This window comes from Anser anser (genome assembly GCF_964211835.1).
Source record: "Anser anser genome assembly, chromosome: 2".
Lineage (NCBI taxonomy): Eukaryota > Metazoa > Chordata > Aves > Anseriformes > Anatidae > Anser > Anser anser.
Window position 1 is genome coordinate 79,444,745 of NC_139721.1, and position 18,230 is coordinate 79,462,974.

Below are 18,230 nucleotides of genomic sequence, written 5' to 3' on the forward strand. Positions count from 1 at the left end.
GTACCGGCTTGGATTTCAGATATCCGAAGAACTGGTGAAACACGCCGCTGGGCAGACACGTCTATCTACGACTCGCCCCGTGTTTAAAGCGCGAAAATAAAATCTTCTCTGAGACCCAAAAGCAACCGAAAAGGAAATGTTAAAAAAGAAATCACCGAGCCCTCACTCTCCGATCCCTCTGAGCTCCCGTTAAAGTGTTAATCTAAACATCTCATGACAGCCCAAATACGCTTTCAGACATTCAAACAAAGGCAACGACCCCAGAAATCAAGTCTTTACGGCAGATCCGGCCAAACAATTTCAGGAGCATCCATTTTATTGTACCTATTCTTTTTTTTTTTCGCTTGTGACACACCTGACGTGCCACGGAGTCCACTCTGAAAGAGATTAGGAACAAAAGAGCGCTCTCTGCGGCTCCGGTCAATAAATAAAGAAGCCGCTCGCTCCGCCGCATCCCCTAAGGTCTGCAGAGATTTACCTGCACAAGCGAGCTAAAGACCCGGCACAAAGCACAGCGCCCGTGTTTATAAACAGCAGAGGCAGCGGGCGCTTTCTTTGCGGGCCGTCAGAGGAAAGCCCTTCATGGCTGAGTAATAAAAGGGAGCTGTGGAGGGAGGACTCGGCAGAAGCTGGTCAGCTGGAGGAATGCGATCCCTTCGGGAACGTCGGGGCAGGCAGGCGGCCGGCTGGAGGCAGGGCTGGGGCTGGGGCAGGGGCATCCGATCGCCCGCACCCGCACAACCCCCCCGCACTTTCCCCTCCGTCCCCGAGGCCGCGGGGGGTGAGGCTGAGCCTCCCTCGGAGAACAGCGAGCGAGCCGGAGCAGCCCGGGAGGCAGCCGGGAGGGAAGGGGAGGAGAGAGCCCGGCGGGAGGGCGCGGGGAGAGGAGGCGAACGAGCCTGAAGGGGGAAAAAATAAGAGTAAAATGAAAAAAAGAAAAAAAAAAAACATAAAAAGAAATGAAAGAGAAATGAAAAAGAAATTAAAAAAAATAATAAAATGGAAAAAATAAACGAAAAAGTGAAAATGAAAAAATAAAATAAAATAAAATAAAATAAAATAAAATAAAATAAAATAAAATAAAATAAAATAAAATAAAATAAAATAAAAGTAGGGGAGGAACACGCGCGGCGGGGAGCGGGGTGCACGCGTGGGTGGGAAGCGCTCCGGGGGAGCACGTCCATGTGTATTTGCACTGGTTAAATATGGGGCTATGTGGATGCGCGCACGTCCTGCGTGCGCCCGGGGCGGGTTGCGCGGGTGGGGGGCGTGGGGTGGGCGCGCAAAACGCGCGCAGGACCAAGGGGGGGTCCACGCGTGCCCCGGGGATCCGCGTGTGCCGGCGAGCTTGTGTGGCCGGTCCCCGAGAGCTGCGACTCCCAGGGCTGCTGCTGCAGGGATTTTTTTTTTCCCGTCTTTTTTTTTTTTTTTTTTTTCCCTCTCTCTCTCTTTTTTTTTTAAGCTCGCTTTTTTCTTTTTTTTTTTTCTTTTTTTTTTTCCCTCCTCATTCAGAGCCCCGGGTGTCTCCCGGCCCTCATTGGCCGGCCGAGCTCGGCGGGGCGGAGCCGGGCCGCCTGCAAAAGGAGGAAAAGAAAAAAAAAAAAGGAGAGAGAGCGAGAGAGGGGAGAGAGAGAGGGAAAAAAAAAAAAAGGAGAAAACTGTAAGTGCGTAAAAAAGTTCTCGCCGCGGTGACGGATGCTCAAAAGTTCAGGAGTTTTTCCGATGCTTCGCAAAGCAGCCTGCGACTGAAAAAGAGACTGAAAAACGAGCGAGGGAGAGAGAGAGGGCGAGTTTGCACTGGGAGACCGGGAAGGTGGATTTTTTGCCGCTGCTGCCGCTCGCTTAAGAAAAAAAAAAAAAAAAAAAAGCCAACAAAACACATCCCTCTACTTTTGTCCCTCCTTTGCAGACAACTTGTTGCAGATCCCCGTGGAGCGAGGAACCGGGAGCGTGGGAGCCTCTTCGCGAAGGTTTTATTTCCTTACTACTCTTTCTGCGTTGGGAAGCTGCTTTCTCCGCTGCGATTCCTTTTTTCGCCCTCCGCCGGTTTCTTGCGAGAAAACGCTTTCGGCCTCCCCCCCCGGCCCGGGCTCTTTTTCCCCCCCCGGCTCTGACTTTCCCCTCCTCCCCCCCCCGGGGCCGGTGGGCTTTGGCGGCCGAGGACGGAGCGGAGCCTCCCGGCGCCGCCGTCGGGCTCCGTGCCCCGTTTCCCCGCGCTCCGCCGGGGGCTGCCCGGTGCGGCTCGGTCGGCGGAGCGGCGGAGGGGTGGAGGGGAAAGGGCCGAGCTGCTCGGGCCGGCGGGGAGGCAGGGCGAAAGCTGCCGGGGGGACATGCAGGCTCGCTACTCCGTGTCCAGCCCCAACTCCCTGGGAGTGGTGCCGTACCTCGGCGGCGAGCAGAGCTACTACCGAGCCGCCGCCGCGGCGGCCGGCGGGGGCTACGCGGCCATGCCGGCCCCGATGAGCATGTACTCGCACCCGGCCCACGAGCAGTACCCGGGCGGCATGGCCCGAGCCTACGGGCCCTACACGCCGCCGCCGCAGCCCAAGGATATGGTGAAGCCGCCCTACAGCTACATCGCCCTCATCACCATGGCCATCCAGAACGCGCCCGATAAGAAGATCACCTTGAACGGGATCTACCAGTTCATCATGGAGCGGTTCCCTTTCTACCGGGACAACAAGCAGGGCTGGCAGAACAGCATCCGCCACAACCTCTCCCTCAACGAGTGCTTCGTCAAGGTGCCCCGCGACGACAAGAAGCCCGGCAAGGGCTCCTACTGGACCCTCGACCCCGACTCCTACAACATGTTCGAGAACGGCAGCTTCCTCCGCCGCCGCCGCCGCTTCAAGAAGAAGGACGCCGTCAAGGACAAGGAGGACAAGGACCGCCTGCACCTCAAGGACCATGCCCCGCCGCCGCCGCGCCCGCCGCCGCCCGCCGCAGCCTCCGCCGCCGCCGTCGAGCCCGAGGGCGGCCCCGCCGGGGGGGGCAGCGCCCCGCCGCCGCCGCCCCCCGTCCGCATCCAGGACATCAAGACGGAGAACGGCACGGCCTCGCCGCCGCACGCCGGCTCCCCCCCCGGCGCCGCTCCGCCGCTGGGCGCCGTGCCCAAAATCGAGAGCCCCGACAGCAGCAGCAGCCTGTCGAGCGGCGGCAGCCCCCGCAGCGCCCTCCCCTCCGCCCGCTCGCTCAGCCTCGAAGCCCCCGAGCCTCCGCCGCCGCCGCCGCCGCCGCCCCCTCCGCCGCCGCCTCCCCACCACCACCACCACCACCACGGGCCGGGCTTCAGCGTGGACAACATCATGACCTCGCTGCGCGGCTCCCCGCAGGGGGCGGCCGAGCTGGGCTCCGGCCTGCTGCCCCCCGCCGCCGCCGCCGCCGCCCCCCGCAGCGGCATCCCCCCGGCCCTGTCCCTCGGCGGCTACTCGCCGGGCCACAGCTCCGTCTACAGCTCGCCCTGCGGCCAGCCCGCCGCCTCGGCGGCCACCTACCACTGCAACATGCAAGCCATGAGCCTGTACGCGGCGGCGGGCGGCGCGGAGCGGACCCCCGGCCACCTGCCCCCCCCCGCCGCCGCCGCCGCCAGCCCCGCCGAGGAGCCGCTGCCCGACTACGCGCTGCCGTCGGGGGGCGGCGGAGCGGGGGGCGGCGGCGGCGGCGGCGGCGGCGGCGGCGGAGGAGGGGGCGGCGGGGGGGCGCTGGGGCACGGCGGGCTGGGCGGCGCGGCGGGCGGCCACCAGGAGGGGCAGCACCCGCACCCGCACCCGCACCAGGGCCGCCTGGCCTCCTGGTACCTCAACCAGGCGGCGGCGGCGGCGGCGGCGGCGGCGGCGGTGGCGGCGGCGGGGGAGCTGGGCCCGCTGGCGGGCGCGCCGGGCTACGGGGGGGCGCAGCAAGGCTTCGCCGCCGCCCCCAGGGAGGTCTTCGAGGCGCCGCGCCTCGGCCTCAGCGCCTCGCCCGGAGGAGGAGGCAGCGGCGGAGGCCCGGGCGGCGGCGGCGGCGGCGGCGGCGGCGGAGGAGGCGGCGGGGCGGGGGGAGGCAGCTGTCAGATGGCCTTCCCCGGCAGCCAGCCCCTCTACCGCACCTCCGGGGCCTTCGTCTACGACTGCGGCAAGTTCTGAGCGCCCCCCCCGACGTCCCCCCCGCCAACTCCCCCCCCCGACGCCGCTCGGGGGTCCCCGCGGCCGCCCCGAGGGAGAGGAGAGCGCGGGCGAAAAGCCTTTGTACAGAGACAGCTCCAAAGCATGTCTTGGTTTTGTTAAAGGACAGTGTTACTCCGATAACACGTAAGTTTTTTCTGTTGTTGTTGTTGTTTTTTTCCTCCTTGCTTTTGAGAAATACTCCCTCCAACCTCACCCCTCCACCCCGTGCGCCCCGGCCCTTAAGGTATCGCCAGGCCCTGTGTTTAAAAGGGGGCGAAAAACCCAGCGTAGAGTACCGGCTTCTCCCCGCTCCTCCCCGTCCCGGACCCTCCTCTTTTACAAGGACTTGTTTTAAAATGTAAATTGCGACATAGTAATTTATTTTTAATTTGTAGTTGGATGTTGCGGACCAAACGCCAGAAAGTGTTTCCCCCCTTCCCTGAAAATTGACTGAAACGCTGATTTTTTTTTTCACTATATATAAAAAAGGGAAACTGTATTAATCTTATTCTATCAATATTTTTTCTTTTTTTTTTTGTTGAAAATATTCTGAAGGTATTGCATTGTTTGTTTATTAATAAATTACCATTCAGTTGGAATGCTCCTCCACACGTCTGTATATTTTAATACTTTCGTTCAGAGCGAGGGAGAGAGAGGGGAAAGGGATTTCCTAGCTAACTTTGCCGATGGAACAGCTCGTTCCCCTCCGCGCAAATTCCAGAGACCATTTAGGATCTGCCAGGTCGAAAAAAATCCCTTTTCGGTCTCTTCTGCAATATGTTCCACTTAGTCAGCTCGCCTTATCCGCTAGGAAAAAAAAAAGAAAAAAAAATACTTTCCCATGGCAGCTCTGAGCTGGCAAATAAACAAACACGTTTTCTTAGCAATTAATGGGCAAGACCTGGAACCATTTGGCCGTGCGCAGCGGCAGGACAAGCTCACGGCTTTTTAAATAAGGTGCCCGTGTAAGGCTATGGGAAGCGCCAACGCCGAGTGGGCGCCCGTGTGTGGCTGCGAGCCTACATCGGGCTGGCGATCGCTGTGGGTGCATTGCATACGCGTTTATATCCAGGGTTTCCATACGGATCCGTATTGGAAAAAGGATTGCCTATTTATTCACGGCTTCATATACGCGTCGCATGTGTTTCTGAGCTCCACGGTGTATTTTGGATGGCAGCTCTCCTGTAACACGGATATTCGTAAATATAATGTAAGCCTACTTTGTAGAACTGGTGGCAACGCGCGCCATCACACCCGTGAAGCCGCTACTGTAACGTAGAAATATATTTTAAAGTCCTATTTTATGTCAGGAAAAAAATAATAACGAAGTAGTTGGATTAAAAGGGTGCCTGTGCGCTCTAGCCTTACACCTCTGTAGCTCTTACTCCTGTCCTTTAGGGACATTGCCGCTCTGTTGGGAGTGCCCTAATTGCTCTGCCCGAGATTGTTTTAGAAAGAGTTGGCGTGGCAGAATTTTTCTTATATAGTCTTTTTTTTTTTTTTTTTTCGCCTCTTCCCTCCCTCCTTTTTCCTTAAACCTGTAGGAAAAAAAAAAAAAATGTTACCAGGGGAGCAGATGAGTGCTGCTTGTCAGACCGAGAATCTCACCTTCTGGACATTTTGCAATTAAGAACCTACGGGCGATGGGGGGATCACCTCCCCCTTTTGTAAATAACCACCGAAAACGCAATAAATTCATTAACTTAAAAAGAATCTGCCTTGTCAGTCAGACCTGGGAAGAAGATTATTTGATTAGAGATATTTAAGGCCTAAAGTTTGCTTTCAAGATAATACAGTTTCCTATCAGTGCCTCTTATCTAAAGGCAACACTTAGCAGTAATTGCCGCTGCATTGTTAAGGGTTACACTGTAAATAAATACGAAGGTATTTACAGTTAAACCTTATTACCTGGCTTTTGAGCTGCTCTTCCTCTCCAAAGCGATAATCCGCTGTTAGAAAACCCCTTAAGCAGAGCGGCCGAACCGGGCGCTTGCCGCATAAAGCTGGTTTGAAGTGCGTTTGTGGAAATACCTCGCTCCTTTTATTTGATTTTATATATATATGTATATAATTATTTGGCTCTTGCTAAAGAGCTTCTCGGCCTTCTTTATAGCCGTTTGCTGGTTGAATCGGGTCCGACAAAGCGCAGCGCTCCGCCGCCCTGTTATTCTGGGGCCGAAGCGGGGGCAAAGCGGAGCCGAGCGGGTCGGCTGCGGGGTCCTGGGGGGGGGGGGGGGTCCCAGCTCCCCCCGCACCGCTGCCGGCCCCGGCTGGCCGGGGCCTTTGGCCGCCTCCTGCTTTCGCTTCTTTTCCCCGGGAGAAGCGGAGCCCTGGCGGCGGCAGCGGGGGGGCTGCGCGGAAACGCCGTGTCCGCCTCCTCCCCTCCCGGTATCGAAAATCGGGCTGAAAATTAAAGAAATGAGAGGGCAGAGCGGCGACTGCATGTGCTGTTTGCCTAGTTTTTTTGTTCTCATCGGACGCTGGTCTCTTTGCGATTTAGTATTTATTTTTGTTATTTTTTTTCCCAGCGGTGGGGTGATGGGGGGAAAATAAAATAGCAGGGAAAACAGCAGTAAGCTCGGCTCGTCCGGGCTGCGGGGGGATGTATGTGTGTGTGGAGGGGGCAGAAATGGGGGGGTTGAAGCTCCCGAACAAGTGCCGCGGCCGCGCAACTTGCGCTCCCCGCCTGGCTGCAGGAGGGCAGCGAAGGCCCGGGGGGGGGGGGGGGGGGGGGGGGGAGGCTGGAAGCGGGGAGGCCGAGAAACATCCCGGGGATTTTGGGGGCTGGGGAGTCGGTCTGTCCTGCGGAGATCACACGCGGGTTGTATTATTATTACTATTATTATTATTATTATTATTATTATTATTATTATTATTATTGCTATTACTGTTATTGCTATCATTTTATTGTGGTGACGATGATGATGGCGAGCAGGGGGCAAAGCGGAGGGTCCCTCCTGATCTCTGGTTGTCTCCCAGCAGAGCTCCGCGGCGGTGCGAGGGACGTGCGGCCGGCGGCGGCGGGACGGTGCGGCTGCGAGGCCCCGGCGCTGCCTGCGGAGCGGCGCCCTTGGGTGCCAGGTCAGCGCGCAGCTTCGCGGCGTGTCTGTGGCTCGAGGTGGATGTCAGGGCTTTCGACTTGCTCGCCGTCCGGGGGAAAAAAAAAAAAAAAAGGCGCAACATATTTTTAAAAATGATTATTTGAGGGGCCGTTCCGTTCTGGTGGTTTCTAACTCGTATTTGCTCATCTGCCCCCGAAACCGAGGGAAAAATGGAGTGTGAAATTCCCCTCGGTAGAAGGGCAACGTTCGCCCCTCCGCCTAAATCTCCTATGCAAAAAGTTCTTCTAGAAGTGAATGACAGCTCGGGGTTTGTTCCTGAAAGGTCATAACCAAAAATAGCGGGGAAGTGCATGCAAAGAGGACGTTTTAAACCCTTCCCTACCTCCACACACCAGTTTGCGGGGAGACTGTTTGTGTCGCGGACGGAGACCTTCAGGGAACGGTTGCAAACGAGCCTTTCACCGCAGCCGGGGCCCTTTCTGAAAGTCGCGAAATTCGGGGAAAGAGCCTCAAAGTTCACCCGGGACTATTTTCATAGCCCGGCCCAACTTTGTACCGCTCGGCAGCCCTGGGGTCGCACCGCATCGCCCAGCCGGCTGCGCTGCGGTAGCGCGCAGTCCTCTGCCCCCCAAAAAACGGCGCAGCCGGAGCGGGGCGTGCTGGAAATTGCGCTCCAGGGGCTTCGCTTGCGCGCTGCCGCCGCGCAGGCCGGGGCAGGCGCTGATGCGAGGGACAGCGGGGGGCTGAGCACGTCTGGGCGCCCACACGAAGATGAGCGTGAGGTCACAACCAGCTCGCCGTGGTTATGACGTCCTCTTGATTGCGCAGGCAGGAGCCCGGAGCGCCGGGACGCGCGCAGCGGGAGAGGAGCGCTCCTGCGCGCCTCGGAGCGACGCGCCCCCGTCCTGTGCTACAGGGATGGCCGCTAATTGAACATTAGCTCCCAATTAACGCCGTCGTAAAGCCATTGAAACCTCGGGCCGTTTTTCCCCCACTTGCTCGCCTCGGCGTTGGCCGGATGGTTCGGTCGCCTTGGTATGCGCGGGATTTTGGGAGGGCCGCGAGCAGCGCAGCGGCGCGCACGGGGAACTGCTGCGCCGTCGGGGTGCCCGAGGCCGAGCTGGGGCTGCGCGGGGGCGCAGGTGGCGTGCGGGGATTTGCGCGGGGAGCTGCGCAAGAGGCACTGCGCGCCCGCTTATCGGGAGGAACTCGAGCATGAGGGGGCCGTGGGTTGCCCGTGGGCTGCGAACGGTCGGCATCCCGTTGGCCTTTCCCTTTTCTTTATTTTTTTTTTTTCCTATTTCTTTTTCCCTCTTCTCCCTCGCCTCCCCGTCTGCGTCGTGAGTCCGCCCCAAAGGTGGTGCGGTGCCGCGGTGAATGCGGCCCTCCTGCTTTAATTACTCCGGGGCTCATAAAGCCATTCGCTTCTTTCCAAAGTAATAAACAAACGTCGCGTTAGGTCAAGATTGATGGTGTCCATGCAATAAAAACGGGCCAGGTCAGGAAGGAATAAAATTCAATCAGAGCTCGCGGAATCATTTTTCAGGGGACAGAAAGACAGAAAAAGGAGACGGGGGTCAAGGGAGACGATGTCGCCATTCACAACACACCAGCCGGCAGGGAGGAGGGCGAGGGTTAACGAGCGATTGTTTTTTATCAAGCGGAGCCTAATTGAACGAAACAATAGCTGTCCCGGCGGGGGGGGGCCGGCTCCGGGCGGCTCTGCGGGGCCGGGCTGCAGCCTCGCACCCCGGGCACTGCCCGCCGCGGCGCTGCGCCCCCCCGGGGCACAGGGCAGCTCTTGGGGGCTGCGGGATGGTGGATGGGACCCCTGTTTTTCTTGGGGGGGTGTCCCGAAAGGGCTTGAGCCCGACGCTTCCCCTGACGGCTTGCCCGGGTCTCCCCCGGTGGCGTGCGGAGATTTGGGAAGCGGAGCCTCGGAGAGGGTGAAATTTGGGGGGGGGGGGGGGGGGGCGGGATGTGAGGAGGGGAAGGCGGCCCCGGCTACCGGCGAGAGGTCTCCGTCTTGAAGGGGAATTGAGTGGTCGGCAATTTTTGTGTTGCCCCCTAAATAAACACAGCTTGAAGCGACTTGGGTGGGCAGAAGGGAACAATTTGTGGGGCGGGGAGCGAGCGCGCCGGGCGGCCCGCGGCTTACCTGCTGGGGACTTTCACCTGACCTCTAGGTGTCAGGGGGCTCGCTGCTCGGAGCACGGCCCCCCGCTCGGGTCAGCGGCTTCGGGCTGCTCTCGGCAGAACGAAAACAACAGCCGCGAAACCCCCAAACTGGAATCCCCCCTCCTTTTCCAGCCCCCGTCACCTCTGGGGAGGATGCAGGAAAACCAACGCGTTTAGAGCCATTAACTCTTAAAATAGCTGAATTTCCTCCGGTGGAAAGGGGGGAAAAAAAAAAAAGACGCAAATTATTACACTCGGGATATTTAGGTATTAGGAATCGATGAATAAACAGGTCATATCGCCCTCGGAGCACAAGTGCTCCGTTTAGAAGAAACGCCATAGCAATCCCCCCGCCCCCGTTCCTGGAATTTATTTACTTGCCAGAACATTTGAGCGGCCGAGTTTAACATATATATATATATATATACTAAATAAATATTTGAAATAAGGAAAAGAAGAATGTTTTCCATTGACCGATAATGCGAAAGTCCTGATAATACCGTCCGAAGCAGAAAGAGGATTGTTTAAACAACGCCGGGCGCCCGCTGCGGATCCAGTGGCGCTGCCTTGGGGTTTCGGTGGGGGTCTCCGGCGGGGCGTTTGTAGGGTGCGGGGCTCCGGGGGGGCTCCCGGCCCCGACGGCATCGCCCCCCCGGCCCGAGGGGGCCGTGCAGGGGCAGGGGGCGCGCCCGCAGCCCCGGTTTGGGAACGGGAGCGCTCCCGGCCAGCGCCTGCAGCCTGGCCTCCCGGCCACGGGATGGATTCAAAGCCGCATTGCCGCTCGCGCAAAAATGACGGCTTGCTCCCCACGCCCCTCCCCCCCCCCGCCCCCCCAAGCCCTCCGGAGGGGAGTGGGGGGGGGGGGGGGGGGAGACACGGAGCGGGGCGAGCTCATTAGCAAAGCAAAGGTTGCAATTAGCGTCCGCCGCTGCGAAGCGACCTCTCCCCCGCCCGCCTCCCCTAGCCCCCATCGCCGGCTAATTGCGAGGTATCTGTTGATGTTTTTCTTCCACCCGTCAAAACGTTGGAGCTCTGCCTGCTCCGGCGCTGCTCCGGCTTTGTTGTGTCTGCAGGCGACGCTCCGCCGGCGAAGCACCGGGGGTGAAGGGGGGTCACCAAGGGACGCGGGGAGCGCGGCCCCGACAGCCGCCTGGGGGGGCTTCCCTCGCCCCCCACTTCGCCGTCCGAGCCGTCGAGGGGCAACCCGGGCTCCCCTTTACCCGCCGGCCCCGGGTGCAGTTCCCCCCCCCCAAAAAAAAACCCTTCGTTTTCCCTGCAGGCAGCCGGTATGAACCCCCCCCGGGCCCGGGCTGCGTTGGCTGCTGCCCTCTTTAATTAACGGAGCCGTAATGATGCCGGACCAGGCGGCCAAACGCAGCACGGGCAGGCAGGGAATGAGTTTTTTCCGTACCTGCGCGCACAAAACGCTTGACACCCGCATTATAATTAGGGAACGTGCGCCTGAGAGTGGTGTGGTAGTGGCACGGGTGGGTATCACCCGCTTAAATCGCCGCGTGGTTTTTCTTTTTTTTTTTTTTCCTTTTTAATTTTTTTATTTCGTTTTTAAGACGTGATTCCGTGCTCGTTGCGAAGGGCAGTGCTTTCGGCAGAACTGAAAATCCCGCAGGAAGGTGTGTGCTTGTGGGGGGGGGGGGGGGGGGACCGAAAAGCAGCTCGACCCTTTGCCAAATTTTCAAAAAGCAGCGGGACACTGCGCTTTTTGTCCCCGTCGGGATCAGGAGCGGTATTTTTTTTTAACGAAAGAAGCACAAAGGCACCCAACACAAGGTCGCCACGGAGGGACTTGGTCTAGAACCGATTTTGCCTCCTCAGCCCCTTCCTCTTTCGTCCCCCAACACGGAGGCCGAAAAGGGAGCACAAAAATGCTTCTCTTGAACGCGCCACGGCTGGAGGTGCCAGGGAAAAAAAAAAAAAAAAAGAAACAAAAAAAAACCCTAACCCACTGAGGTCGAAGGGAAGCCGGCGGCTTGCGGAAAGGTTCCCAGTCCTCCGCAGAGATGCGCGAACTGGTGCTCAGTGGTAGCGGCAAGCGGCCCGGGAAATCACTGCAAGCACTAAATACTTCCCAGCCGTACAAAAATAACAACAACAAAAAATGGTGAGAAAAGCGCTTTATTCTTTTTTTTTTCTTTTTTTTTTTTCTTTTAAATACGTATGCCACGGGGAGGGGGATATTAAAAAAAAACCCAAGCCGCGGAGTTGCACCCTACCGCATGGAGAAGCACCCCGGCAGGTTTTGCACAGCACAGCCCCAGGGCGCAAACTCGGTGCACCTGTAGGAAGCAGACGGACGGGGCTCTGCGTTTCCCTTTTTCCCGCTTTCTTGCCCCAAACCCTGCCGGGCCAGCCCCGAGGGATGGAAGGAAGGGGCTGCTGCGGCTGCCCGGCCCCGCACCGCACCGCCGTGCCCGTCTGCGGCCAGCTCGCACATTTTCCACCGCACCTCTGGCGACGGCGCACACAGAGCCCTCTCTCCGCGGCAGCCCGCTTCCTCGCAGCCTGCTCCCCAGCCCCGTCCCCTCCCCAGCTCCGCGTCCATCACGAAACTCTGCCCTCGCCCCCCTTGTTGGAGAGGGGGCCCCCCCTTCCCAAAGCGACGCGCTCGGGGAGCCTGCATCGCCCCCCTCTCGCCCCCTCTAAAAAAGGGCTCGCTCTCTGCTCAGCCGTGCCCGGCGAGGCAGCGGCTTCGCTCATTTTCGAGGCATAAAGCTAAAACGATGGGAGTAATTGGTGGGTGGAAGATCCGAAACCAACGGGAAATGTATGGGCTCGACGACCTCTGGATAACCCGGGTACCTTGGCACGAAAAGTGCAAAAATATTTACTCAACTTGAAGTTTCTAATATTTTTTTTAAAGCTTTTTTATTTATTTTGTTTTTATTTCTTAAGCCATCTTTTGAGATCATTCAAGCTCCCGTCCGAGGTTTAATTATAGTAAGCGGGAAGAGGATGATGGGGAATGGGGAAATTCTGGGGGGAAAAAAAGGAAAAAAAAAAAAGAAAAACCCAGACCCCAGGGTCAGGAAGGTGCTGGACAAAAAGACTTTCTGTGACTCACTCACACTCTGAAATGAAGATCTGAAAAATGCTTACAAGTCCCCTCTGACTGGTTTGAAAGCGATTCCAGCAATTAGGAATTAATTCGGCATGGTCAAAAGGCGATTTCACTGCAAGTTAGATCAAGTTATCCAAACTTTTTACAGAGTTCAAGTGGTGGAAATGGGCCGCTGGGGTGGAGGTGAGCTGCAGGAAAGAAAAACAAGGAGTGTTCAGCAAAGGAAGGCTAGGGGAAGCCAGGGCCAGAGGGATGGTGGGCACGCGCTAGCGCCAGAGGGTCGCTGCTGTTGTGGCTGGGGGGCAGTGCAGGAGATGCTTTTGTTTATTTCTGTCATTCAAAATGGGAGAAAGTACTAAAAAGGTGCTGGAGGTCCTAGGTAATAAAAAGACGAGTTTTAATTAAAAAAGGAAATCGGTGGGCTTGCCAGCCGGTGGCTCCTCCAGGTACAGTACTGGGGGGATCCCCTCTGGCTAACAGCGGGAGCCAGAGGCAGCCCGTGCGGAGGAGCAGGGCAGCCCTGGGATGATTCGTGGGGCCAGAGGCACCAGGAGGGTGGGGGGGGGACAAAAACCGGGCTTTTACGCACAGGCAGGCCAGCAATAAGGCCACACTGGGGGGGTGGCCACCCACCCCAGCTCCAGCGGAGTGTGTGGGTGGCTGTGCTGGCCGTGGGGTGCGCCCCCAGCACGGGTCCCGGCGGAGCTCAGGCGTTGGGGTTGTTCCTCATGAGCTCCACGTCGGCGTCCACCATCTCCCTCACGAGCTCCTGCGAGGAGGGAGAGAAGCGGGTGAGGGTCCCTGCGGCAGGACGAGGGGGGGATAAGGAGCACGTTTGTTCGCACGCTTGCCCTGCTGCGCCGCGGGAGTGCCGGGTCTCCCAAAACTCGCTGGGTCAAGTCGCGGCCTGCGCTGCCATGCTGGCACCCGAGCGCGAGGCACGCGCTCCTTCCCAAAATGCTGACGCCCGCTGGGCCCTTTCCAGGGCAGGTTAGCAGAGTCACGGGGGACGCCCTGCGCTGCCGTGGTGGCTGCTGTCTTCCAAGCAAGAACAACAGCCCGGGGTGGCCACCGACAGCGCGGCTTCTCAGTGTGCCCAGGCAAAGCTCCCCCCCACCCCCGTGGATTGCTCTTGGAGGACATGAACCCTTGGTAGGTACAAAGCACACCACTCACATCAAACGTGACTCTGGGCTTCCAGTTCAGCTTTTGCTTGGCTTTGGTACAGTCCCCTTGAAGAAAATCCTGTGGAAAAGAAGAGAAAAACACTGCGAGAACCGTTCCCCTTCCCCGTCTGGCAGCGTGTGGGGCTGACCTCTGTGCTGCTTGTTCCCGGCCCAAAGCCCCCTCCTTTGCCATAACCTGTCCTGAGGAATGAAAGTCGAGCAAAAGCCTCCAGAATGAGGGAAACCTTTGCAGATCATGCTCAGTGGTTGGTGGGCATCAGGCGAGGTGCAGCACGGCCGTGCCCACGCGCGCGTCCCTGCCAGCTGAGCACGGCTGGAAGGGCTCTCGGGCCCGGCCACCTTCCGAGGACAAAATATTTAAGATGCAATTTTAGTGGAAGCTCATATGCCTATAAATCACCAGGAGGCAGCATCCTTTCACCAGGCTGTTTCGGAGCGAAAGAGTTACTCTTTGTTTTTGTGTGTGCGGGGTTTGAGCTCCAGCCTCGCTGCCTTGCAGTGGTGAACGTTTTGTAATAAGTTGTCATATTTCTTAGTCATGCTATTGAACGAGCTGTTCCAAACTTTCCCTCTCCCCCCCTTCTTTAAATAACGTAAATCACAGGACAAATATGACAACTAATCTCTTTCAAATAAAAACGTGATCACAGACAGATGATGCTGAAAGACTTTTGTGAATATGAGTAACCACACGCAATGGTAGTAAACAGCCAGCTTTTGAACGCCTGCATCTTTTTTCTTCAGTACTTTGAGCATCCACATGAAAAGAACAGTCTAAATCTCTCATAAATGAAAGTAAATTATCTTGAAACTGTTACAGAAACCAAGACCTTGTTCATATCCACCTCGCTGTTTAAGTATCCTTAAAAGTGCTACCACACCAAAACAATCCCACAAGTGGTCATCAAAAATAACAAAATTAAGCAAGCAAAACAACTCATTTTTCTGCATCTCTGAAGGAACAAAGGAACTGACCGAATCTTCCTGAAAAACCCAAGTACTTTGTTCAAACAGTTAGCTCTTGCAATTGCATGTGATGGTTTAATAAAATGTCACCTCTCCTTACAAGCTTCACTTCTCTGTAGTAGTAAACACTAAAAATGCATCAGCTTGCGTTTAAAAAAAAAAAAAAAAACACAACAAAACAAGCGTTGTTACAGGACAATAAAGCTAAGGCTCAATCCTGCTCTTGCCTTCGACTTGACGCTAGTAGCACGGCGGGGTTTCCTAAAAGATCCCTGGGCTGTGCTTCTCCCTCCTCGCCCTCTGACCGGCGGCGGGGCTGACGAGCACTTTGTGGCTGCAGGTTTTCCAGCGCGCTGCTGCTGCCGCCGACTCCATTTTTCAGATGCTATCTTTTGTGCGTGTGCGGTTCAGGTCGTGCTAACTTCCAACATCACCTCATCCTGTGCAGTAAAACCTAGGAAATTCTTCTTCGTAATTGTGCTGCAGAAAGCTAGACAGCTCACTTCCAGCAGCAGAGGAAATCCACCAAAGGAAATATTGCACTGCAGAAGGGGATGTGGAACAAACACGTCTGCTGAGGCTGTTCCAGGCAGCATTTGTAATACTTCAGCCTTTATGCCGAAAACATTTCAGTGCGCCTTCAGAAAAGAGTAAACGGACGGGTCGGAACAAAATGATATGAAAATAAAAACGCCGCGATTTCCTTAAATTAGACTAAATGATTTCCTACTGCAGCCCTATAATGGGTTTTTAGAAACTGCAGCAGACATTTGAGGGCAAGGCATGCAAAACCGCATCAGCCTGAGGGATCCCCCTGAGGGTCGTGTGAATATGGATTGCAAATTCTGGGTTGAAATGGGAAAGGCTCCCGCTAACTTTGATAAAATTTGGATCGGGCCCTAATGTACTCACGGGGGCATGCCTTTTATCTGGAGTTCGCTTAAATTCACATTACATCTGTGTATATGTACGTGCCTGGAAACAAGGAAATCCTTCTTAAAATAAATTTCAGCATAAAAACAATTGCCTTTTATTCAGTTCTAATTCGAGCCATTAGCTAGAAGTTGTGTTTTAATACCGCCTCATTTTAAGCCATAAAAGCCCTATCATAAAACTTAGCTTCACTTTTAGAAATGCTGCGTAAGCAATAATTTTACATCCACAATCTCCATATCGAAAACATTCTTTAAAACTGAGCCTATCTAGGATGCTGGTTTCCCATTTGAGAAGTGGACCAGGAGCAAGCGAATGAAGTGCTGTGTCGCCCGCTGTACGTAGCTGCATTCTGCTTTCAAACAGCTTGGGAGCAGTCTTTTAGCTTTCTTGGACAAATGCTTTTTGTTAAAACAGTTTATCTAAAAAAAAAATAATAAAAAAAATAAAAAGCTTTACCTAATTCCAGTCCTTCGTTCAAAAACATAAACACACAGCTGCTGTATGGGCCAAAATAAGGTTGGGGGGAGATTTCAAATCAGTAATAAAGTTATTTGCAGTGCTGGATTATACACAGAGATAACACGAACAACTAGTGTATTAAATCAATTTCTGTATTAAAAATGTTTTTTTTCTTCCTTAAAAAAATCACATGCTTTAACAGTAATGCAGTAAAATGCATTCTGGCATAATTTGTGAGTAAAAGAAAGAAAGAAAAAAAAAGAGATACCAGATTTAATATATATGGTAATACAAATTCCCCATCTGACTCAGGTTAAAAGATTTTTAAGTGGCTCTCCTGAAGAAGTTTATGTACTTTTGCGAAACACTACTTTGTAGTAAGATTTACCTGAAAATAGCATTACGGACAAAATAACTCCTATGCACTTTTTAAAAGGTTCTCTTATGGAAGTTACTAAGTGCAGAGATAAAATGCTGTATAATACCACAGTATTAACACCATATGACATCTAAATTCAAGGTTGAATTGTATTCTTGTTAGGCAAAGTTTCAACACTGAATGGAAATGAAGACTGGAACAAAGCTATTCCTGATTAAAGGATTGTATTGCAGTCATGTTTCCTGTATTTTTCTACAAGTAGCTCATAATATGAAAACAATAAGGTAATTACAATAAAATATTAAAAAAAGCTCCTCTTGGAACAGAATGACTGCTTGTTTATATTATTCAAGTCTTTCACTGAAACCAGAGATGCATCTGTCAGGCTTCCAAAAAAAAGAAAAAGGAAAAAAAAAAAAAAGAAACACACACACCAGAAAACCTCTGGCATGCCGATCCTAAAGTGCATTGGTGCTTCAGTGTCAGGGCTTCACTTTCTGGAGGTACAACCAGATCAGAAAGCAAAGAAAGAAGAGGTAAGCTTCTGCTGGAGAAAATCTGGATTTTTTGGGGGTGGGGGCTGTTCTTGAAAGACAGCTGGCTGCTGCTGAATCCAGGCTGCCTGGGATCCCTGCGTCCAAGGGAACGGCACATGATGAAACGGCACCACTTCGTGTTTGGTATCGCTGCAGGACAACTTCTTTTTCCTTAGCGTTGTGCTTTATGTACTGATAGGAAAACAAAGCCCTTTGACTTCATGAAGGATTTAGATACTGTGCTGAGAGTTTGCAAACCTGAAAACACTGATTAAGGCTTTCTGTTGTTTTTATTGTACTCAGGTCACAAACATAAAATTAAGTCTTTGCTCTTAGTGAACGATTTTGGGAGGAACGATCCCTTATTTTCCATGCAAATACAGTTAACATAAGTGAATACTAACGATGAATTTTGCCTGGAAGCTGAGAGTTGGAAAAAACATCCAGGTAAATATTTAAAGGGAAGGAAGTTGGAAAAGACAGCAGTCAAATTCTCTGTGCCACTGAATACGACAGTAAACTCTCCTACGGCTTTATATCCACTCCACTGTCACTATAACTGTCTCTCAGAGAAAAGAATGAGTTTGTCCAATGTGATTTTATTTTCTCTTCTACCTTTTCTGTGAGTTAGGCTGCTTAGCTGTGTAGAAAATACCCCATTATTATTAAATCTGATTTTATGACGATTCAGTTTCATTGTCCAAATGCACACACACAAATACATACAGGTAAGCAGGGAGAAATTTGTTACACAATGTGATAGGGCATTTTTAAATTAGGTTTTGAAGCCCTGAGACAAAAATGTAGAATATTTTAATGTAAATATCACATTTCCCAAGCTCTTGTTCTGAGTATCATCACTACTTTTATTTTGACTCCTGCAGTGATTGATCTGGTTTCACTGTGCAATGCATCACTGTCTCATTCAATTAACTTTAACTGAAAATGTAAAGCCTCAAGACAATGTGAGAAAAAGGAGATAATGTGGCCTGAAAGAAATCCAAGGTTTCCTTAATTACTACAGCTCAGCTGATTGCCTTTAAAATAGTCCTTCGTTTTAGCCAGCTCCGAGAGCCAGATTTTGCTCGCTGTTACACCAGAATAAAATGCAGACCAAATCCTCAGTAAAACACCTGCGATGGAATCATGCCCAGCTCCATTCGCTGCGGCAGAGACAAGGCTTTACCTCTAAAAATAAACAGACTTGATCTAAGCACACAACAGTTTTACTGCATCTGAAAAGTGGCCAGGGTTACATTCACAATCAGCAAGACTGCTTGGAAGATGATTTGTTACGGCAGAGCTC

The 18,230-nt window shown here is 54.0% G+C and overlaps 2 protein-coding genes across 3 annotated transcripts in view; one reads left to right on the forward strand and one right to left on the reverse strand.

Annotated features, from left to right (window-relative positions):
• The first annotated feature begins 2,187 nt into the window (after nucleotides 1–2,187).
• On the forward strand, nucleotides 2,188–4,269 carry FOXC1 (forkhead box C1). Its single transcript, XM_083824036.1, has one exon. It carries the CDS (start codon nucleotides 2,331–2,333, stop codon nucleotides 4,122–4,124), a length of 1,794 nt encoding a protein of 597 aa, XP_083680162.1. The 5' UTR covers nucleotides 2,188–2,330; the 3' UTR covers nucleotides 4,125–4,269.
• Nucleotides 4,270–12,251: 7,982 nt separating this feature from the next.
• GMDS (GDP-mannose 4,6-dehydratase) overlaps nucleotides 12,252–18,230 on the reverse strand; it is a 409,651-nt gene continuing 403,672 nt past the window's right edge. For both annotated transcript variants that reach the window (XM_083824038.1, XM_083824037.1), the window contains 2 exons: nucleotides 13,638–13,706; nucleotides 12,252–13,230 (listed from right to left, as the gene is read on the reverse strand). In XM_083824038.1, coding sequence (XP_083680164.1) covers nucleotides 13,168–13,230; nucleotides 13,638–13,706 — 132 coding nt within the window. In that variant the 3' untranslated portion in view covers nucleotides 12,252–13,167. The remainder of the gene's footprint in view (nucleotides 13,231–13,637; nucleotides 13,707–18,230) is intronic.